Source organism: Dermacentor andersoni, chromosome 6 (assembly GCF_023375885.2).
Source record: "Dermacentor andersoni chromosome 6, qqDerAnde1_hic_scaffold, whole genome shotgun sequence".
NCBI lineage: Eukaryota > Metazoa > Arthropoda > Arachnida > Ixodida > Ixodidae > Dermacentor > Dermacentor andersoni.
In genome coordinates, this window is record NC_092819.1 from 78,798,889 (window position 1) to 78,817,118 (window position 18,230).

Consider the following 18,230-nt stretch of genomic DNA (forward strand, 5'->3'; position numbering starts at 1 on the left):
GATCATGAATAGAACTATCTCACATGACGTCATGATATGACTTGATCAACCACTGTATTAAGAAAATATGCCACACAGCCCTCTCAGTTTAGGGTTACCAAGGTATAGAGATCCACAAAACAGTGTAAAGGATGGCTGCCACACAAAGTGCATAGAACACAGCTAAACAGTACACTAGATAAATTAGTAGGACATTCTTGAGGGCTAGTTGGTGCATACTTGAAGGTAGGTTGAAACTGTGAAAAACGAGGACAGCGAAAGAAACACACTGCACTTGTTGTGTGTTGCTTTTCTTTCGCTGTCCTAATTTGTCGCGCAGTTTTAACCTATCTTCACTAGATACAGCTTGCAAAATATGCTTTTAAGAAAATGTCACAGATAGCTAGCAGTTTTTTTTTTCCGCTCTGTATTGTCAACAATCTCTATTTCATTTATTTAAGACATTAGAGATTCCTCAAATACAAAAATTGCCATTCACCTGACTTGTAGCGGAATGCTACATTGAGTTTACTCATTTGAGTGTCCTGAAAGATCAATCTTCGGAAACGAAGAGTTTAACCTGGACTGGCAACTTAAAGGACTGCTGATTTTTTACGGGGAAAATGCTCTGCTAACCAAGCTAACCAAGGTTCTAGCAGGTGACAGCATAAGACAAAAATTAACGACTCAAAGCCGTGAAAGCTTTGAAACAAATGAGCTGTTCAAATAGGCTCAGATGGTAGAGGAACTGTCCTACAAAAGCTGCTGGGTTTGACGTACTGACCAAGACAAATTTTTACTCAACAGCTGCATTATCTTTTAAAAGACACAGAAATGTGTCCTTTTGTATAATTTCGCCACAGTCAGCTAGATGGCAACATTTATTTACATGCCTACCTTATAGGCTTATGCAGAACATGCTTGAATAATTCATCACAAACTGATAATGCTTCCCACAAGGTACACGAGTGCTAACCCTTGTAGTTCATTCATCCAAAAGCCCCTTGTCAGTACTCTCACAGAGACTGTAGACTCACTAGAGATGCTATGAAAACACAGCTTGGCCAACTGGTATTACTATTACTATCTCTAAAATGCTAAGCTATTGAAACATGTCCTTACTGCTACATGCAGTGACATTACTGTAGCACTAATAAGTCGAATGTGTGTGTGCCTGCGCAACCGAAAGATCGAAAGTTTTATTGCAAGGGTCACTTTTCACATACAGCATACAAGCGTACATCGCCACATCAGAGGGAGGCTAAAGACTGTATGTGCCTGACGAGGCCTACCCTCCCAGTGGTGACAAACAGTGCATATGAGACCGTAACAGACTTCCTTGTATGGCAGCATTAGAATCATACAGAAAATGAATATCCACAATTCTGTGTGGTACATAAATATTTTAACATAACAATTACTCCAGAGTCCCATAAAGTGTGCATTGTTAGTACAGTCACACAACCATTGTGTTAGTAGCACATTATCGCTGTTCCTGTGCTTTTTACAAAATTACCTGAAGACTCCAAGAAGTCATCACAACCGAAATTATACTACAAGTGGGGACTTATTTTAGCTATTATTTTTTCAATCAAATGATTTCTAGAACTGCTAAATAATAAGTCCTTTCCTGTTCCATTCATTCTGCCTTACACAATGCAGACTGTTTTAGAAGGCCTGCATGTAGTGGGCATTTTTCTTAGCCAGGGTACTACACTCCGACATCTCGCATGAGCACCTGTGCCTTTCCTCAGATAACTTTAGAATATGAACGCTGCGTAAGTAGAACTATTAATGCCAACAGCATTCTCGGCATTCTCTGGCTAATTTTCCTCCCAGCTATGCAACCATTTTGGTGGGCTAATCCTGAAGATAATTCAGTCTAAAAATGAAGGCCCATTCGTGTTTCTAATGCAAATAGCATTCTTGGCCCTGTAGGACCAGATTTCTTCCTGGTGATCTAACCATTTTCGTGGGCCCATCCTGAAGATAGTGCAGTCTAAATACAAGGGCATATCCTTCCTTCTAAAGCGAATAGCGTTCTTGCATTGTCAGAAAAGTTTCTGTTCTGGCTACCTATGTAACCATTTTCATTGGCTGATCCCGAAGATATTGCAGTCTAACAATGTGGTCCTAACCTGTGGGCCTAACCTTATTCACGGCTCTCAAAAAAAAAAAAAAGATGTCAAAATTTGATCTGGATTCTTTTTCATTTCAAAAGAATGCAATTTGCATACTTGGGTAGTCATTATAGCTGTGTTGCGCCCGAACATTTATTGTTCTGAATGATGTAGCTGACCTGCCACATTGGTGGCTCAGTGGCTATGACGATGTGATGGTGAGCAACAAGTCACCGGTTTGATTCCACAAGTGGCTAAGTCCATGCAGAATGCACTTACATTTATATTCATGCACTTACACTTCGATTTTTGAGACCTCTTGGTGATAAAATTAATGAATCCACTATTGTAGAGTACCTCATGTCCACAGTTGAGTCATGGGATATAAAATTTACTAATTATTTGAACTCAGCAGTGGAAAGTAGTAGTGAGAAACCTAATAAAGTTTACATTGTTTTATGTGCCAAAGAAGTGCTCCGTGGTATAAGCGGCAAGTTATAGATTAGCAATTTATGGCTGTAGTTCTGTGCATTTAATTTTCACTATGTGGTGTTTGCACTCCATGCCTACTAATCTGCAACTGTCTGAGAAGACAGCAAGCCTGAGTTTTTATATTCAGTTAATCGCCTTCAGTGACTCCTCCAATTCCTTAGCCTAACTGTTGCTCTAGTTGGCCTTGCATAACTGTTTGGGGGAAGTGGCACTAAAAAATAAGTGCACTTGGGAAGAAAAGACGAGCACTTGGCCCCTCCTCCTGTCTTCCTAACGCTAATTTTCCTCTGCTCAGAAAAATTAGCACTAAGAAGAAGCGCTAAGGCATTCCTCTACACCTGCACTTTCACATGGCGTCATATCCAGCACAATGCCTCTCTGCAGAGACAGGCATTCAATGTCATTGCAGCATTTCTGCAGCCTGTCCTGTCAATGCACTCGACACCTGCGTGACATGAAAACAATGTTGAGAAGTGCATCTGTAGGCAAGTTTCAACAGGTTTGATCAACTAGTGCACACTGAGAAGTGGTACTCGCAACACTGACCAGTGTGGACAGCGTACGGTTTTCCGTGATGACAAGGTACAAGATGAAACAATCAACTGCTATGAATGCAGCATTCCAAGTCTCTTAAAGGGAATAAAGAGTGATAAAAACAATTGAAAATGATGAGGCACAGCTGTAAATCCATAAGGAAAATTGCAAATTTGTGTACATAACCAGTTTAAATCCTGCAGAAATTAAGTAAGCAGTCATGATTAGTCAAGTTTCAAGTTACACAATTCACACATGCAATTTTCTTTCTTTAAAGGCCCGAGTAGTGTGTATCTATGTAGAATTCACACCGGGGCTGGATGCATTTGAAGTAACTGAGATCATCTTATTCATTAAACCTGTCATTTTCATTTACCATACCCATCACTGGAGGAATAACCACCTTCAACAGTTTGCAGGTGAACTGAAGTGTGTTACGTTGAATGAACAATAAAAGCTATGCACAACATGAGACACTGCAGCCCTCAAAAAAGACTTCCCATTTAACTTGCTGCAACTGAATTGCATATTTGCAGGAATTGTGAACATTGTTTATGTTGCAGTTTGAAGTCTTCTTGCAAAATGAAGTTTCAGAGGCACCCAAGTTGTCAAATGAATTAAAACCACATGCATTCAGAAACTGCATGCTTTCGCTTATTTTGTAACTGGTTCCACCGATGGGTTCAGTCAAACATGACTTAAAATACAAATCTAGGTCAAGAATTTGAACAACATGGACAGAAACTAGAAAACACTGTCTATAATTTAAAAAAAATACGGGATAAAAAGGCACCCTAACGACGTGCGCTTGAGTTTTCCTGACGGAAGGTGCCTCGTTATACTGCTCTGTCTGAATTCCCATTGTACGCGTACCCCGTGGCCTCCAGCTCCTCCCATACGCGGGATAGCGCCGTGCGCACTGACTGACACGCGTACCTAGTGCCTACACTGCACACCGCAGCATGCAAATTTCGCAGTCAGTCAGCTGTACACGCCCTGTTGCGCCAACTTCAATCAAAACGCGCCGTGCGGACGCCGGGTGTCATGTGTACATTAGTGTCGCGTAGGGTCCAAGGCTACTAAGCGTCAATCCAAAACCGCCGCCTGCCGTAACAGCGAAGCGCCGTAAGACGACAGCAACTTCGCACATATGAAGATAAACCGTACGGTGAAACGAGTGACCGTTGCAAAGGCGCGCACTGTTGTTCGAGGCTCTTTCGGCCTACACATCGCAAACAGGCATTCCCGAACCTTGCACGGAAGGAAGCAGCGCGCGTAATACTCACTTGCCCTTCCAGGACAACTTGGTGACCAGGTAGCAGGCCACGTCCTGGTTTTGAGCCATAGCATCGGCCGTCATGGCCAAGCAGGCGAGAACCGCCAAGTCTAACGAGAAGAAGCACGTGCCCGCATCAACGCCCCCGAGCACTTTCGGCGGCCGAGCCTCGGCGGCGCATGTGTGCACAGGGGCAGAACACCGCCCCCCTGGTCAGCAACGACAACGCCGTCGGGCACCAACGGGGCCCCTCGTCGCGAGGGATGAGAAGGGACAACACACAGCAGCAGCCCTTAGCTGCGTCCCAACACTTGACGTCGCGCAGGGCTGACGCGGGTCTTCCGATCGTCGGCGGATCACGGGACACCACCGCTCTTTGGGGCGCTTCACGCTGTCATTCCGGGCTACTCAAACACGTTCAACTCTACAAGACACAACGAACCCGCACGCTAGGAGCCAAGCTCTGAACACATAATCGCGGTCAGTGTGTACACAAGTTAAGATAGCCGAATATGTTCCGCACCACGCCAACAAATACCGCGACGCCGCACACACACAAACAGCAGCTTGAAACACTCCTCTAGAACCCGCTTCGACAAATCTTAAACCGTTCAGCTTGTCGCCAAATCAGCCGGAAATATTGTGGTCACTTTAGTACAATACAACGCCGCAAGTAGCGCTAAGAACAATTGTAGCGTTGTAGCTGGTGTTCCGTGTTTGTAGTTTTTGCATGGCCGGAATAAAAGCGCTGCGACTAGTTTTTCAATATAGTAGAGCGAGTGATTCTCGTCGCCAGTAGGAGCTGAGCGACTACGTTATTTCTCGCGAGTTGTAAGAATTTTAATGACTATGCAACGCCAGTGCTGAGTAAGCGAATCTCCATGATATCAACAAATACTTATGAACAAAAATACAAAATAAGAACATTGCTGTGTCGCATTTCATTTTCGGTATTTGTACTTGTTTCTCTGAGCAGATAGAAGCGCTGCCGCTGCTGCCTTGATAAACAACTTTAGCGCTGCGGTCGTGAACGATGCAAAGTGTAGGCAAGAAAAGTAAGCGCGGACGCCCGCCATGCTGTGCCAATGCATTGGCTGTGCATGACGCGTGCGAATCGCAGTGACCGTTCATTTGTGCGGTTCGCGTTGCCTGTTCTGATAAATTATTTTTTCGTCTTTAAATACACTATTCAAGCTTATATAATCATGCTGGGCCTCTAAAAGTAACTCCCAAGCTTCGAATTACCATGGGTTTCATAAATATCGAGCTAATTATTGTGTAACGGGATTCCTTAAAGATCAAAAAGCAAGAAAGGCGCATTTCTGTAGTGTTCAAAAGTATTTGAGTAGCCCACCATTAAAAAAAATGCGAGTGTACGCGTAACCCGATCTCAACCTACGGGGCACTGGGACAGAGCGGTACCACCGATCAGTACCTTGGTCTGCGCAACAATGCCGGCTTAAGCGAACGATTTCTATGCGCGTGACAAACGATAACCTTGTTCTGATGGCGAAGAAAAAAAAAAACTTTGCATATCCACTAAAGGCACGAAAGTAAAAGAGAAAGAATGAACGAATTGCGAAACAAGTGTATGCGCTGTGGTAAACTTAAAAGCCAACATAAAAATGTGGAAAGGACTAATCAAAACAAATACAATTATTCGATGCGCAAATAAGAATAAAAAATGTAGAATGCTTCATTGCCAGGTGTCATGCTAATCTTCTCTGTATGGTTCGAATTTTAGTATATTTGCTTTGGCAGTACACAGATCTTAATGCGCTTAAGCTATATATATATCTTCCAAATGTAGCGACATTTTCAAAACGTGCACCAAAGGTTAGCATATCGTTTAAAAGTTGCCATTTTTACTGACACTGTGCATAAACTACTTCGTTTCTCTCTCTCTCTCCCCCTCTCTCTCTCTCTCTCCTCTTTTTTTTTTTTGTGTGTGTGTGCCGTACAACCAAATGAATACTGTAATTTCTGTTTCCAAGAAGGAAGATCGCGCAGAGTCCATCGGAGACATGATCGGAGATGTTGCTCTGTAGCGGCCTCTCGCGAACGTGACAGCAATGACAACGCCCGCGCTATTTGAATTTGCTTACGTGCAGCCCCATTCCTGTCACGTTGCGCACCGCTAACCACCCAAATGTATGTTTGTCTAACTGTCGCGTGGTTAAGACAACAGAAAAAAAAACAGAATTTATGACGAACCAACCACGGCTGCTGTCCAATACTGCATCTAGCACGTTTTGGGAGGTGGTTATTTGTGGCAGTACGCTTGCACTACATGTTATGGGTGGCGCTCCCATCCCAGCTCCGACGCGGCTTATTCAAATACATGTACAACGCAAAAACGCTTTTCTGACATAACCCCCGGACCGATTCTAATAAAATTTGTTGTATTTGAGAGATAATGCTAAATTCTAGTGACTGTTAGAAGCGGAATTTCGATTTAGGGCCTGAATTTTATGAAAAGAATTTTCAAAAATTCGTAAGTTTGAAAAAAAAATAGACGCACGAAGTTTATAAATTAATAGCTCTGCATTCGCTCTGACCTCTCGCTCTCACTCTCTCTCTCTCTCTCTCTCTCTGTATATATATATATATATATGTGATAAGACATGATATGATAAAAATGATCTGAATTCGCATTTATCTCTTGCAACTATATAGAATCTCAAGATGATACAGGGACAAAAGGCAACGAGTGCCCAACAGTGGTCCCGGATCCCGCCCAGTAGCAACAGTCCAGCGTCCATAAAAAATTCACATATTCTACAAAGAATTTGAATAGTTCAATAAAGAAGTGTACTTGCTGTTTAAGTCTACACTATAAATGTATCGCTAGTTTAGGTAATAGTATTGCCGCGGTTATACGCAACGACATACAATCAACATAAATTACTTGCAATATTAAAAAAAAAAAAGAACTGACTCGCCATCCCTGCTCTGCAACAGTGAATGTCCAGCGAATCTGTTAAGTACCACCACTACAACTGCAGGCAAGGGTGTGCAATGCTTTATTGCTTTATACCAGGGTTGCCAGATTGGGCTATTAATAGGCAAATTGGGCTACTTTTTGTCCAAGTTGGCGTCAGAATTTTCCTTTTGGCTATGTGGCTATTTCTTGGGCTACATCTGTTTCCTGTGTTAAAAGAAAGTAATAATAGTTAAGCATAAATGAAAAGCAAGCTGGAATCAAAACGCAGACGACAGCAGGTTAAAGAAATTGAGCACGTCTGGTACAAAATCAAAATTTGGAAGTTCTATGTGAGAGAAGACATATGCATGTCAGAAGGTCAAGGATCGCGGCCTTTTGATAATTTTAATTAAGAAAGCTGGCCTCAGGAAACACGTCTACATCCGCGAACTAACGCTACCCACGCGCGCGCGCGCCGGCGAACATAGGCTGTTGCTGTCTCCTCATGTGAGGTTTCGGCTTCCTACAGTTTCATGAGACGCTTTTAGCTCCCGTTGACGGTGCTCCGCGGTTGACCTCGGCGCCAGAACGGAGGGAAAACACCGAGCTGAACCTAACTGAAATTTGCCGAATTTTCTGCCTGCCTCATGGCGCCTACGAGGTGATTCGCTCGGGCCCTTCTTGCCCAAATTGCCCCTGCTCCAACGCCAACGTAGAACATATCCTCTTCCGTTGCCACACAGCCACCACGGCTATCCGTTCCCAACACAACTCCAAACCCTCCTCCTGTCTTTGCTATCACTACCTGTATCAAACGACGCCATCGAGCGAGTGTTCAGCCATGTCTCGCTCATTAAAACCGACCTTAGAAATAGAATGCCGAACGAGACATTGGTAGCGCACTTACACGTGAAGTTTGGCCTGGCCAGGAACGGAGGCTGCTACAAGGATTTTAAACCGGGCCAAGAATTTTATCCCGTTTCAGCTCTGACATTTTGTACACGGACCAAGAAGTTTCACTTCACAATAAGCTCGTGATGCTTAATCAAAGCATACTTCTTTATATCTATATATATCGTACTAGATTTTGTACCAACTGACATCTATTGTTTTAGACTTTGTCTTGCAATTTTTTGTGATTTTTCGTTTACTGCATTGTGTGGTGTAAAGCGAAATTACCGCGAGCTGTAAGTAATAACACTGAACGCCCGAATGCATACCATCGCTTAGCGTGTTTGTTGCGCGGTGCTATTTGTGTACTGTTCTTTTCGTGATATTTTGGTGCTCTCAGAAAAGTAAAAAAATGCATTTGCAATGAAGACCGCATTTGCCTTATCATGAATTTGCCTGCATGCCAGCGTTTCTGCCCTTCTTGCAGTTGTGCGCCATCTGTTGCCCGTGTCGCATGGCCTGCGTGACGATGCGCGCGGAGGTCATGCGTGGTCATGCGTGGAAAAACTAATATGTAGGTATTCTTGCCGAAAATTAATTCAATATGCTTAAGAAAAGACTTCACAAAAAGACAAAGCTTTTTGGCTATTTTTGGGCTATACCCAAAAGTTTCGCTTTTAGCTACATTTGGGCTACAGCGGAGGCCAATTTGGCTACCCGTGGTTGGAGAGATCTAGCAGCCCTGCTTTATACCCCTCCACCCCCACACCACCCCACCCAATTTCCGCTAAGCTTGATATATGTTGAGTTCACAGTTCCTCCAGGGCGATGGGATGAATTTTTTGTTCGCAAAGGACATCCATAAAGCTCCGGATAGCTTACATGCGTAATTTACTGCAAATGTCATAATTAGTCCCCTGTCTTTGAAGGTTACCTACATATATCGCCCGTAACACGCTTTTTATTTTCGCCAAATATAAACAAACTGTTTCGTTTAGTTCACCGAGGACATCACTGAAACCAATTCGGAACGTGTTATGACGCCTGAAGATAGGCAAAGAAAAACGACGGCTCATTACTTATTTGCGACGCTTCTAACCGGACCAGGAACGTAAAACATTTGTCGCACATTGCAGTTACCATGTCCCCACTCACCTTTCCACAAAATATAAACCCGTTGTAAACTGCAGCTGTGTCGGGACACCGGGAAGCATAGCTGATAGCGGCCATATGTCACACGCTCTAACACTTGAATAAGAAATTTTTTACTAACGCCGTGTTTGATCCAACATTTGACTGCACACAGAGAGTTTCCATAGTGTACTACCAATTTTTGTTAAATTTGGTCTCGCCGGCTTTTATAGTTCTGGCAGGGAAGCGGGCTCAATTCTTCCCCGCTCGTTAGACACGCTCAAACGCTCTGGAGTACTTGCATACGTAATTTATTGCGAAAGCCCTAATTACCCATCTATGTGGAACTTCACCTCCGCATCACCCATTAACTTCTCCTTGCAATTACCAAATATAAAGAAGCTGCCTCCTCTAGTTCAGTGAGGACACCAGTCGAAACTTATATATCCCGCATGAAAAAAGTAAAAAGAAAAAGTGAAAGGATGAGGGTTCAATAATTATTCCTAACGCTTCTAAGTAAGCCAGAAAGGTTAAAACTACGCGACACATTGCACTCAAAATGCTGCCTATTCCTTCAAAGTATAAAATACCTGAAACGCAGAGTTCCCTTTGGACACTGGGAAACCTATAGCTATAATAGCGGTATAGCATGATACTTTCGAACACTTGCTTACATTCCTTTTAACGCTGTATTTGATCAACACGTATTTACCATGGCACATAAAATTGTCGTACTGTTCCTCTTATGCTCGCAAAATTTGACCTCAGTTGTTGTAATTATGCCTGCGCAGCCGTCTATGCCTTGCACCACTCGTAAAACAGACTAATAACGCTATGGACCACTTGCGTAAGTATCCTGCGGGAAAATGCTCATTTAACCCACCCATTTGGAACATTGCCTACACCTTATCCATGCCATGTCCCTAATTTTCCCTAGATATAAACAAGATGCCTTGTTTAGCTCACCGAAGACACCGGAGAAACAAACTACGAATCTAGTAGGGCCCTCACGGCGTATACGTCTGTGAACGCGACTTACTTTTGCCGTTACTGTGGAGTATATATATAGATGCAAGAAATAGACAATGAACATTAACCGTTGAGTAAATTGAACATTCTGCCTGTTCAAAGTACACCCATTTCACTTCTGAGTGAAATGTATCGCTTCACACGACCACTTTCATGAAGGCACTACCGTCTTTGACGGGACATTTGGAGTGCGACGTTTCGGTAGTGATTGCGAAAGATTATTTCTTCCCTTGTTGTAATGCTTGTGCCGAATAATTAACCCGTACATGTAATTCGAGTGGCTGATTCAACATATTTAATGAATAAACGCAGCATGATTGACTGTAAAATAAATGAATATTTAATTACTATGTAATTATGATGGGTCACTATAAAATGCACAATGTCATTCTTCCACCTTGACTTGCTTTCTATATGGAGTCTACAGCACCTTGGGATAAAATTATGTTAATATCACACATCTATCGACAGTCGATCGTACTTCGCGACTGAAGGTATCACAAAAATACATGAAATAAACGACGGTTTAGTATTAATCCGCGACAATTGCATTTGAAGCAGGAAAGTGAGTTTCGCAACGCATTGCGCTTAAAATTTTTCTATTTTCCCGGAATTTCACGTCCGTATCTCGTGCGCTGTTTCAGGAGTCTAGGAAACATCTAGATTAGCGGCAGCGTGACACCCTAGAACGCGTCAATGAGTAACTTTCTATAAGGGCTGTAATGAATGTACACAGAATAAACATATACAGCTCGCCACTCGGAACATTGTCTCGTACGTCGAATAAATATGAACACCCTGCCCGGCATACTTTACCGGGCGAAAACAACCGCGCGAAACAACCAAATGCCGTCTATAACGCATAAAAACGGGGATAAAGCAACCAGTCAGTTACTGTTTTCGGAGCACATAAGCAGCCTACACAATGCAAATTTTCGGTACACATCACCAAAAAGTAGCTCTCATTTTTTAAATGCGAATATCTGCTTTGTTTGCTTTTGCTGTGAGACAAGTAATAGTGTAGCTCTTATTTAGAAACAGCCTGGAAATGAAATCGTCAGTCAGAAGTGACACATGTCTTTAGAAAAATTCAAGTCACTGTTCTGTTGGTATTGAAAGGCTCGCATGCGAGTTAGACCAAGGTTATTTTCACGAGCCTATCTACGATAAGTCGTGGTTACACAATGAAATGCGACAGTTATACCTGTGAGAGGTTTGATTAGATTTCTGATGGTCATAACATACCGAGACCACAACGCTGCCACGGACAGAGATTAAATAGTTCCAGTATTTGATAATCCAATGATTTCAGGCCGTAAGGCATACCAGTCGTGGACGGCGACTGATTATAATACGTTATCCGGACCTCCCTCTCACCCGCAGGTTAAATGTAACAAGCGGATTGTGTTTTTAGAATACGGATATAGGGGCCCCCTAAAAACTGGGCATGATGCAATTTGCCCAAGCTGACAGTTTGTAAGGGCGCCAGCTGCCCAGCGCCAGGCGTTATCCGCAACGCGGGCGTGTATGGCGAATCCCGCGTGTCGTCCGCTAGAGGGCGTCCCGAGAAGGCACAAAAATAGAGTCCACGGAGGAAGGAAAACTAAGGAGAGGCCCTGACGTCACTCTTTGTGAAGCAAAAAGTGAAGCCGGAATTTGGCGTTGCTCATGGCGATGCTCCGCCTTTTGGGCCACCCTCCTCTCTTGTTTACTTCTTTCGCGAAACCACGCCGCGCTGCGCGTCGGAGCGCGCGCGCTCGCGCAACATGTGGCAGAGCACGGTGCAGGTAACACAGCGCAACAATATACGGTGACTAACGCAAACCCGCCCACTCAGCGCCTTTGCCACGGCCCGAAACCTACCAGAGCAACACGTGTGAGCGCTCAAAACCGTAACAACGCCGCCATTGTGGCCCAAAAGGCGTGGCCATACAACAACAAAAAAAAAATAAAAAGCAGCAAAAAAATGAGAACCTACTACGTCATTTCCGCCACACTTTTCTCCTAGCGCGCGGAGGGGGTAGGGCCTCTCCTTAGTTTCCTTCCTCCGTGATAGAGTCACTGGATAAAAATTTCAGAGTACCGCATTCGTTTTCCCCGCGCCGCCGACGCGTTCATTGGCCCAACCGTACCAAGTGACCTCTGGGGTGCCATATACCTTCCAAGCGCCGGGCGGGCCGGCTGAGAGAGCAGACAGCGCAGGTTCCCTACGTTTTTTTTCTTTTTGTGTGTGTGTGTGTCTGTGTGTTCCGATTGTCGCGCTCGCATTTGACTGCAAGGAAATCATGCCTGGCTGCTGCGCCTTCGGATGCAGCAACCGAACTGAGTCTGGAAAGACTTTTTTCTAGATTCCGACCGGGAAAAATGACCGAGAGCGTCGTTCTGCGTGGTTACACAGAATCGGCCGGGAGAACTTCAAGCCTACAAAAAACACCCGCGTGTGCGAGGTATAAGTACATCTTGCTTGTGCTTTTCGGCATTGTTTTAGAAGATATTTAAGCGAAGTGCACGCGGTGCTAGCGATGCTACGAAAGTAGGAGTTCATTGGAGGGATCGTTCCCGTCTTGCACGCTTGACGCGGGTACACGTGTATACGCGTTTGTTGCTCAACACACGCGGTTATTCCGTGCTCGTGGCACGCGAAGGCACACTTGTCGCGCGAGAATTCCGCGTCCTCACGTGCACCAGGTACTCGCATTATTTCTCCGCGCACGTGAACGCGCTCTCGCCTCGAGTCACTCGACCCCTGTGGCACTTGTTTTTCGCAGATCGTGACAATCGCAGTCAATAAAAGCATGGTCAATACGACGCCCATGATACTTTCTTTTTCCCACTTATCCTTTGCTCATTTTTACATACGCATTTCGAGCTTGAAACCAATGGCCATGTGATATTCACAACACATGCTTCAAATTTTGAGCTTGTAAGCCGAGCACATGCAATGAAGTGAAGTCAGCATACATATTATGTTTTATGTTGAAATGCTGCGGTGCATACCCAAATAATGTTGCGGTTGATGCATAACAAGAAATACAAAACAACAGAACACCTAGTAGCTTTAGTTTCACTCTATCACTATGCATGTTACATAACCCGCTCTAAAAGCACAAGAATTTTATACATCGCCTATGTAACTTAGAAAAAAAAGTGCTGCGTCAACAGCGGGCGTTCCTGCTTTTTTTTTTTTTACACAGGCAGCAAGTATTGGCAGTCTAAGAAAAAGTCATAAATATGTTGAGAAGAGTAGCCGCTCATGAATGCACTAGACAGCCGCGTTCATAAATCGCAATGTAGCAAACTCTCGCTCATTATCAGTGTACCTGATATACGTTACTGTAATCACGCAAATGGCTCATATTGGCCTTCCACAAGATTTAGTGCGCAAAATGGTCATCGAAGTTGGTTTTTACGCCCGCTGTGCACAGATCGTCTTACGATCACGGCCAAACACCGGTGCGCACACGGCAGTCGCAGTGTGTCGTGCGTGTACGGCGGACAAAGTCGCCCCGCAGAATCGATAACGCGCGGTATCCGCTTACAAACTAAATTAGATGTATCAGATTTAGCTTGGGAAATTATACGATGAACGTACGTGCCTGACACTGTCAAGTGTTAGTTTCGTCCTGCTTGGAAACATTCAATAAAAGCCAACGGCGATCCACGATGTTCATGCCCAAAAGCACAAGCTTGCCTCATTCCGGCTCGAAGTGACGAAATGTGTCGTTCGTAGCTCGCTCCGCGGAAGGAAAAAAAAGAAAACGCGTGCATAAGCTCCCGATAGCAGCGCTAAGCTGCTGTCCACAATCGTAGCACAGTTCCAGCAGTAAACACGATCGGCGTGCAAAACAACCACCGGCTGCATTACTTCGCACAAAATAACAATTTATTTTTGTTCTTAGCAACCATTATCTCCGGGCACAAAGTATTTGTACTTCAGTAAACACTCAACCCGACGTGTCACCGAATATCAAGCTCTTCCAACACGGCGGCCTTCCCGCGACGCAGTCGGCTTGGAAGGTATATGGCGGTGGCCACTCAGTGTTGCCAGTCAAATCCCGACCTTTGCGGTACTCTGAAATTTTTTCCAGTGACTCTAGCACAAAATAGTGTTCCTGTATATGCTCCCGCAGGGAGCAGAGTTGCGCATAGATCCGCCGCCGTGATCCAGCTCTGCAGCGAAGCCACTCCTCGCGCGCGCAGGAGCCAAATGCCGCGCGGTGTTCCGCCTTTTTCTCTAGTGGTCGCGAGCTACAAGCGCCAATTGTTCGCAGGCGCTTAGCAAAGGGCACTGCTTAATACAGGCTACGCTCGAACGAGTCATTCGTGTAGCCGGAGGGGGTGGGCTTCCAACCAACCGAAACTTTGTATGTACCTATGTAAACACGCACATACAAACACACACACGAACGTACAAATAGGGGGTAGGACCGCCTTCGATTCCCCAAAATAAAGTATTCCCGTGGCTCGAACAACTCCAAAGTTCGCTCGCAAACGCGCAGTACGTTGCCACAAAAATCGGTGCAATGATTTTCGGCATGCATATGAAGTTGTCTTATCATGGTCAGAAAGCAAGAAATGTTTTAAAGAGTGTTTAGAACTTCACACACGTAAGGTGGACACTTCGCGCATTTTGGCTGCCGAAACCAGCCGATTAATGACCGTCGCCAAGAGAGCTATCGTGCCTGCAGTTATGTCAGTGACCGTTAACAGAGCGCCATTTATCACTAACCATCGTTCACAACAGCTGCACGTTTTCGATACATGTGGTGCAGACACAGATTTAAGCGCATTTCAAATGTTGACATGCGCACATTTTAAGCAAAGCTTACTTTTATTTACTATTACTATTTAGTAGTGCTTACTATTTAGTAGCAGCAAATCTGCAAGTAGAAAAAGATTCAAGATGCAAGAGCTTCTAGCTGCTCCTCTGAACGCACCGAACGCACGATCGACGGTCCACTGATTGCAATGGCGATGGTACTGACGGAAACGACGAGTTCGCATGAGTCGGCGATGCGCTCGTAAAGTTGGCTTCGCAGCGGCGCGGATCATTTGACGTCATTTTTCGCGCTCGGCCAATAGCGGTGCGAGCGGCGCCGGAAAAGTTATGCGCAACTCTGCTCCCTGCGGGAGCATATACAGGAACACTAGCACAAAAGACAATCGTCGTTGTCCGAGCACGGATATGCGCAGTAAATAAAAGCATTACTTAGGTGGTCACTCCACTAAGAAAGAAAAGTTAGGTTCAGCTATAGTTTAATGGACTCTCCAGCGTGCAGCCAAAAATGCCAGTGCCCGCTTTCAAAAGTGTGTATGTGGAGGGGATGCAAATGACGTACTTTGCCCTCTCCCCAAACTTGTGAGAGTGGGGAGGGGGGAGGCAAGTGCCCCACCTTGCCCCCCGATACATACGCCTGAGAAGTTTCTTTGCTCGTTTGTATGCGTCTGTCCCTAGGCGTGCCGGCATTGCGGTATGAGGTGTGTGTGCGAGTGTTTATCGTTCACAAATTTTCCTCGTTGTATTTGGATGTTGCTGGTGGGTTTGTAGCGTTTTTTTATATGTCGCAACGGTAACAGGAAATCGTGTCGCGAGGGGATAACTGAACCTTTGAGAATGACGACGAATTGGATAGCATTACACTCCTTACGTCGGACGTACGCGAATTCCAGGAGCTAAAGGTACGTCGGACGTATACTATCTTGCGGCTGCGGCGCTCGTGCTCATTCAGTCATGCCAGATTATACCTTTCTCGCGCCTTACGGCGCTCTAGCTTCAAAATAACATCACTGATTTTCCCGGGGCAGCAGTAGGGCCCATAGGAGAGACCGGGTCTGCTCTCCTGGAGAAGTATCCTCGCTCGTTCCAGGCTTTTCGTATGCTGCTCACCGCGATTTTTCAAAAAGCATTTTTAAGGAGGGGGCGGAAGCAGGAATAGATGGAAAGGTAGGGAGGTTAGACAGTTCTCAGACATGCTGGCTACTCTGTTCTGGGGAAAGGGGTTAAGGTGAATAAAAGAGGAATAGAAGGTAATAGAAAATAGTTATTACAAAAAAAAGGAAACAAGAGCGAGAAAGAAAGGGGAAAATAACGCAGATCCGACGCACTGTGGGAATCAATGTAGGCGAAGCTTTCTGTGCTCTTTACTTTGATTTACAATAATTAGCGGTGATGTTGACAGCGAGTGTTTAATTTCTTCAACATTTTGTCCAACGCGAGAGTGGTAAGTTGACGTTAAACGTTACCTTGCGTGCACCATTGCTGTATGTCTGTGCAGTACACAAAACGCAAAGGGAGAGGTGTTTGCTTGAGGTGTTGTTGTGCGCCATAAATCATAACGTCTGAGAGGGTTGAGCATTCTCATTGCCTCACATGGCACACCGCACGGCGGCAGAAGAATTAAACTTGAATTGGATTATGGGGCTGTACATTCCAAAACCACAATCGGATTATGATGCAGGCCGTAGTGGCGCACTTCAGGTTAATTTTGGCACCGTGTCCCTAAATCGAAGTGCGCGAGCGTTTTTTATTTCTCCGCCGTGGAAATGCGGCTGCCTCGGTCGGTATCAAATCCGCGACCTCGAGCAATGATATAACTGCAAAGCTACCGCAGCGGGCACAGAAGCGTTAATTTGACGTTCAACCGCTTCCGTTGTGTCGCCTAGACCCAGCGGTGTGCTTAACGCGGCTCTGCTCATATTAATGCGGCTCAGATTCTACACGCACTGCGTAAGTTGTGCGCTAGACATGGTTGCATGGTTTTATTTTTCAGAAATAGCAGAAACGCACCGTACCGTACTTTGAACTTAAGTTTATCCAGCGTTTCCTTGCCTTCTCATGTCACCTTTGCCCTAACTCCCGCCCCCCCCCCCCCCAACCCCCTTGAATTTGTATAGGAACTGAGGGCGAAGAGTGGCAAGGCTTTTATTCACTCATTTCGCGACTGCGTCGGTTTGTCTTGTCTTGTCTTGTGTCCCAGACAATGGCGCATACCCACTATGGGGGATTGGCCAAGAAGCAGGCGGTTTTTCGTATGCTTAGTAGTAAAGCCAAACTAGATTTAAATTGTGGAGCATGAGACTAGAACTGTAATTTAGACGTATGATGAAAATATTGTGAATTTTGATAAAGTAACCTAACGTAAATAAATGAAATAATAGAAAATATTGATAATTTTAGAAAGTCAGCAAGGTACTCTTTTTGTATCTCTAATAAAATTGTAAATTGCAAGAAAAGCATCCCTGTGGCTTGATCCCAGTGAGGTCGCACCAAAAGAAAGAATGGTTGGTGAGGTTAGCGATAGCCCAAGCTTGGTGAATGAGTGTACTAATAATTTTCTTTGTCTTATAAAGCGGCGGCAGGAGAGAAAATAATGTTCGATCGTTTCAGGTGCACTGCAAAAAGAACATAGAGGGGACATAGCGAGACCAGACCTGTGTAAGTAAAAATTTAGAGGAGGTATACGGCATCTCAATTTTGTAAAAGAAACTTCCAATTGTCTTGAAGGACACCAATTATTATTCCATGGGAAGCCAAGATGGTGGAAATCAGAAGACGGTGTTAATATGGATGTTGTAGAGTTTTGGGATATAGCGAAATTTCTATACCTAGCCGCGGTGACATAAGCTGATGTCGGCAAAACAGATATGATAGGGCCGTTGAGGGATGCTCGTGCGAGTGAATCGGCCATTTCATTCAAGTGTAACCCATGATGTCCCGGTACCCAAAGCAAACATACTTTCCGTAAGTACGGAGGTACCATCGAACGAAATGTTCTTTGAATTCTTGTATCTAAAGATGCAGTCAGTGCTGCACATACAGATAGCGAGTCGGTCACAATAACAGCTAATGGGTCGT

General features: G+C 44.7%; 1 protein-coding gene and 1 pseudogene across 1 annotated transcript in view; both read right to left on the reverse strand.

Annotated features, from left to right (window-relative positions):
- The window catches only part of Rme-8 (receptor mediated endocytosis 8), a 157,946-nt gene extending 152,817 nt beyond the window's left edge, over positions 1–5,129 (reverse strand). Inside the window, exon 1 of the mRNA XM_050171184.3 lies at positions 4,412–5,129. Within this exon, the coding sequence (XP_050027141.1) occupies positions 4,412–4,485 (74 nt within the window). The 5' untranslated portion in view covers positions 4,486–5,129. The remainder of the gene's footprint in view (positions 1–4,411) is intronic.
- Positions 5,130–6,081: 952 nt separating this feature from the next.
- LOC126523121 (U6 spliceosomal RNA) lies at positions 6,082–6,165 on the reverse strand (annotated as a pseudogene).
- Between the last annotated feature and the right edge of the window lie 12,065 nt (positions 6,166–18,230).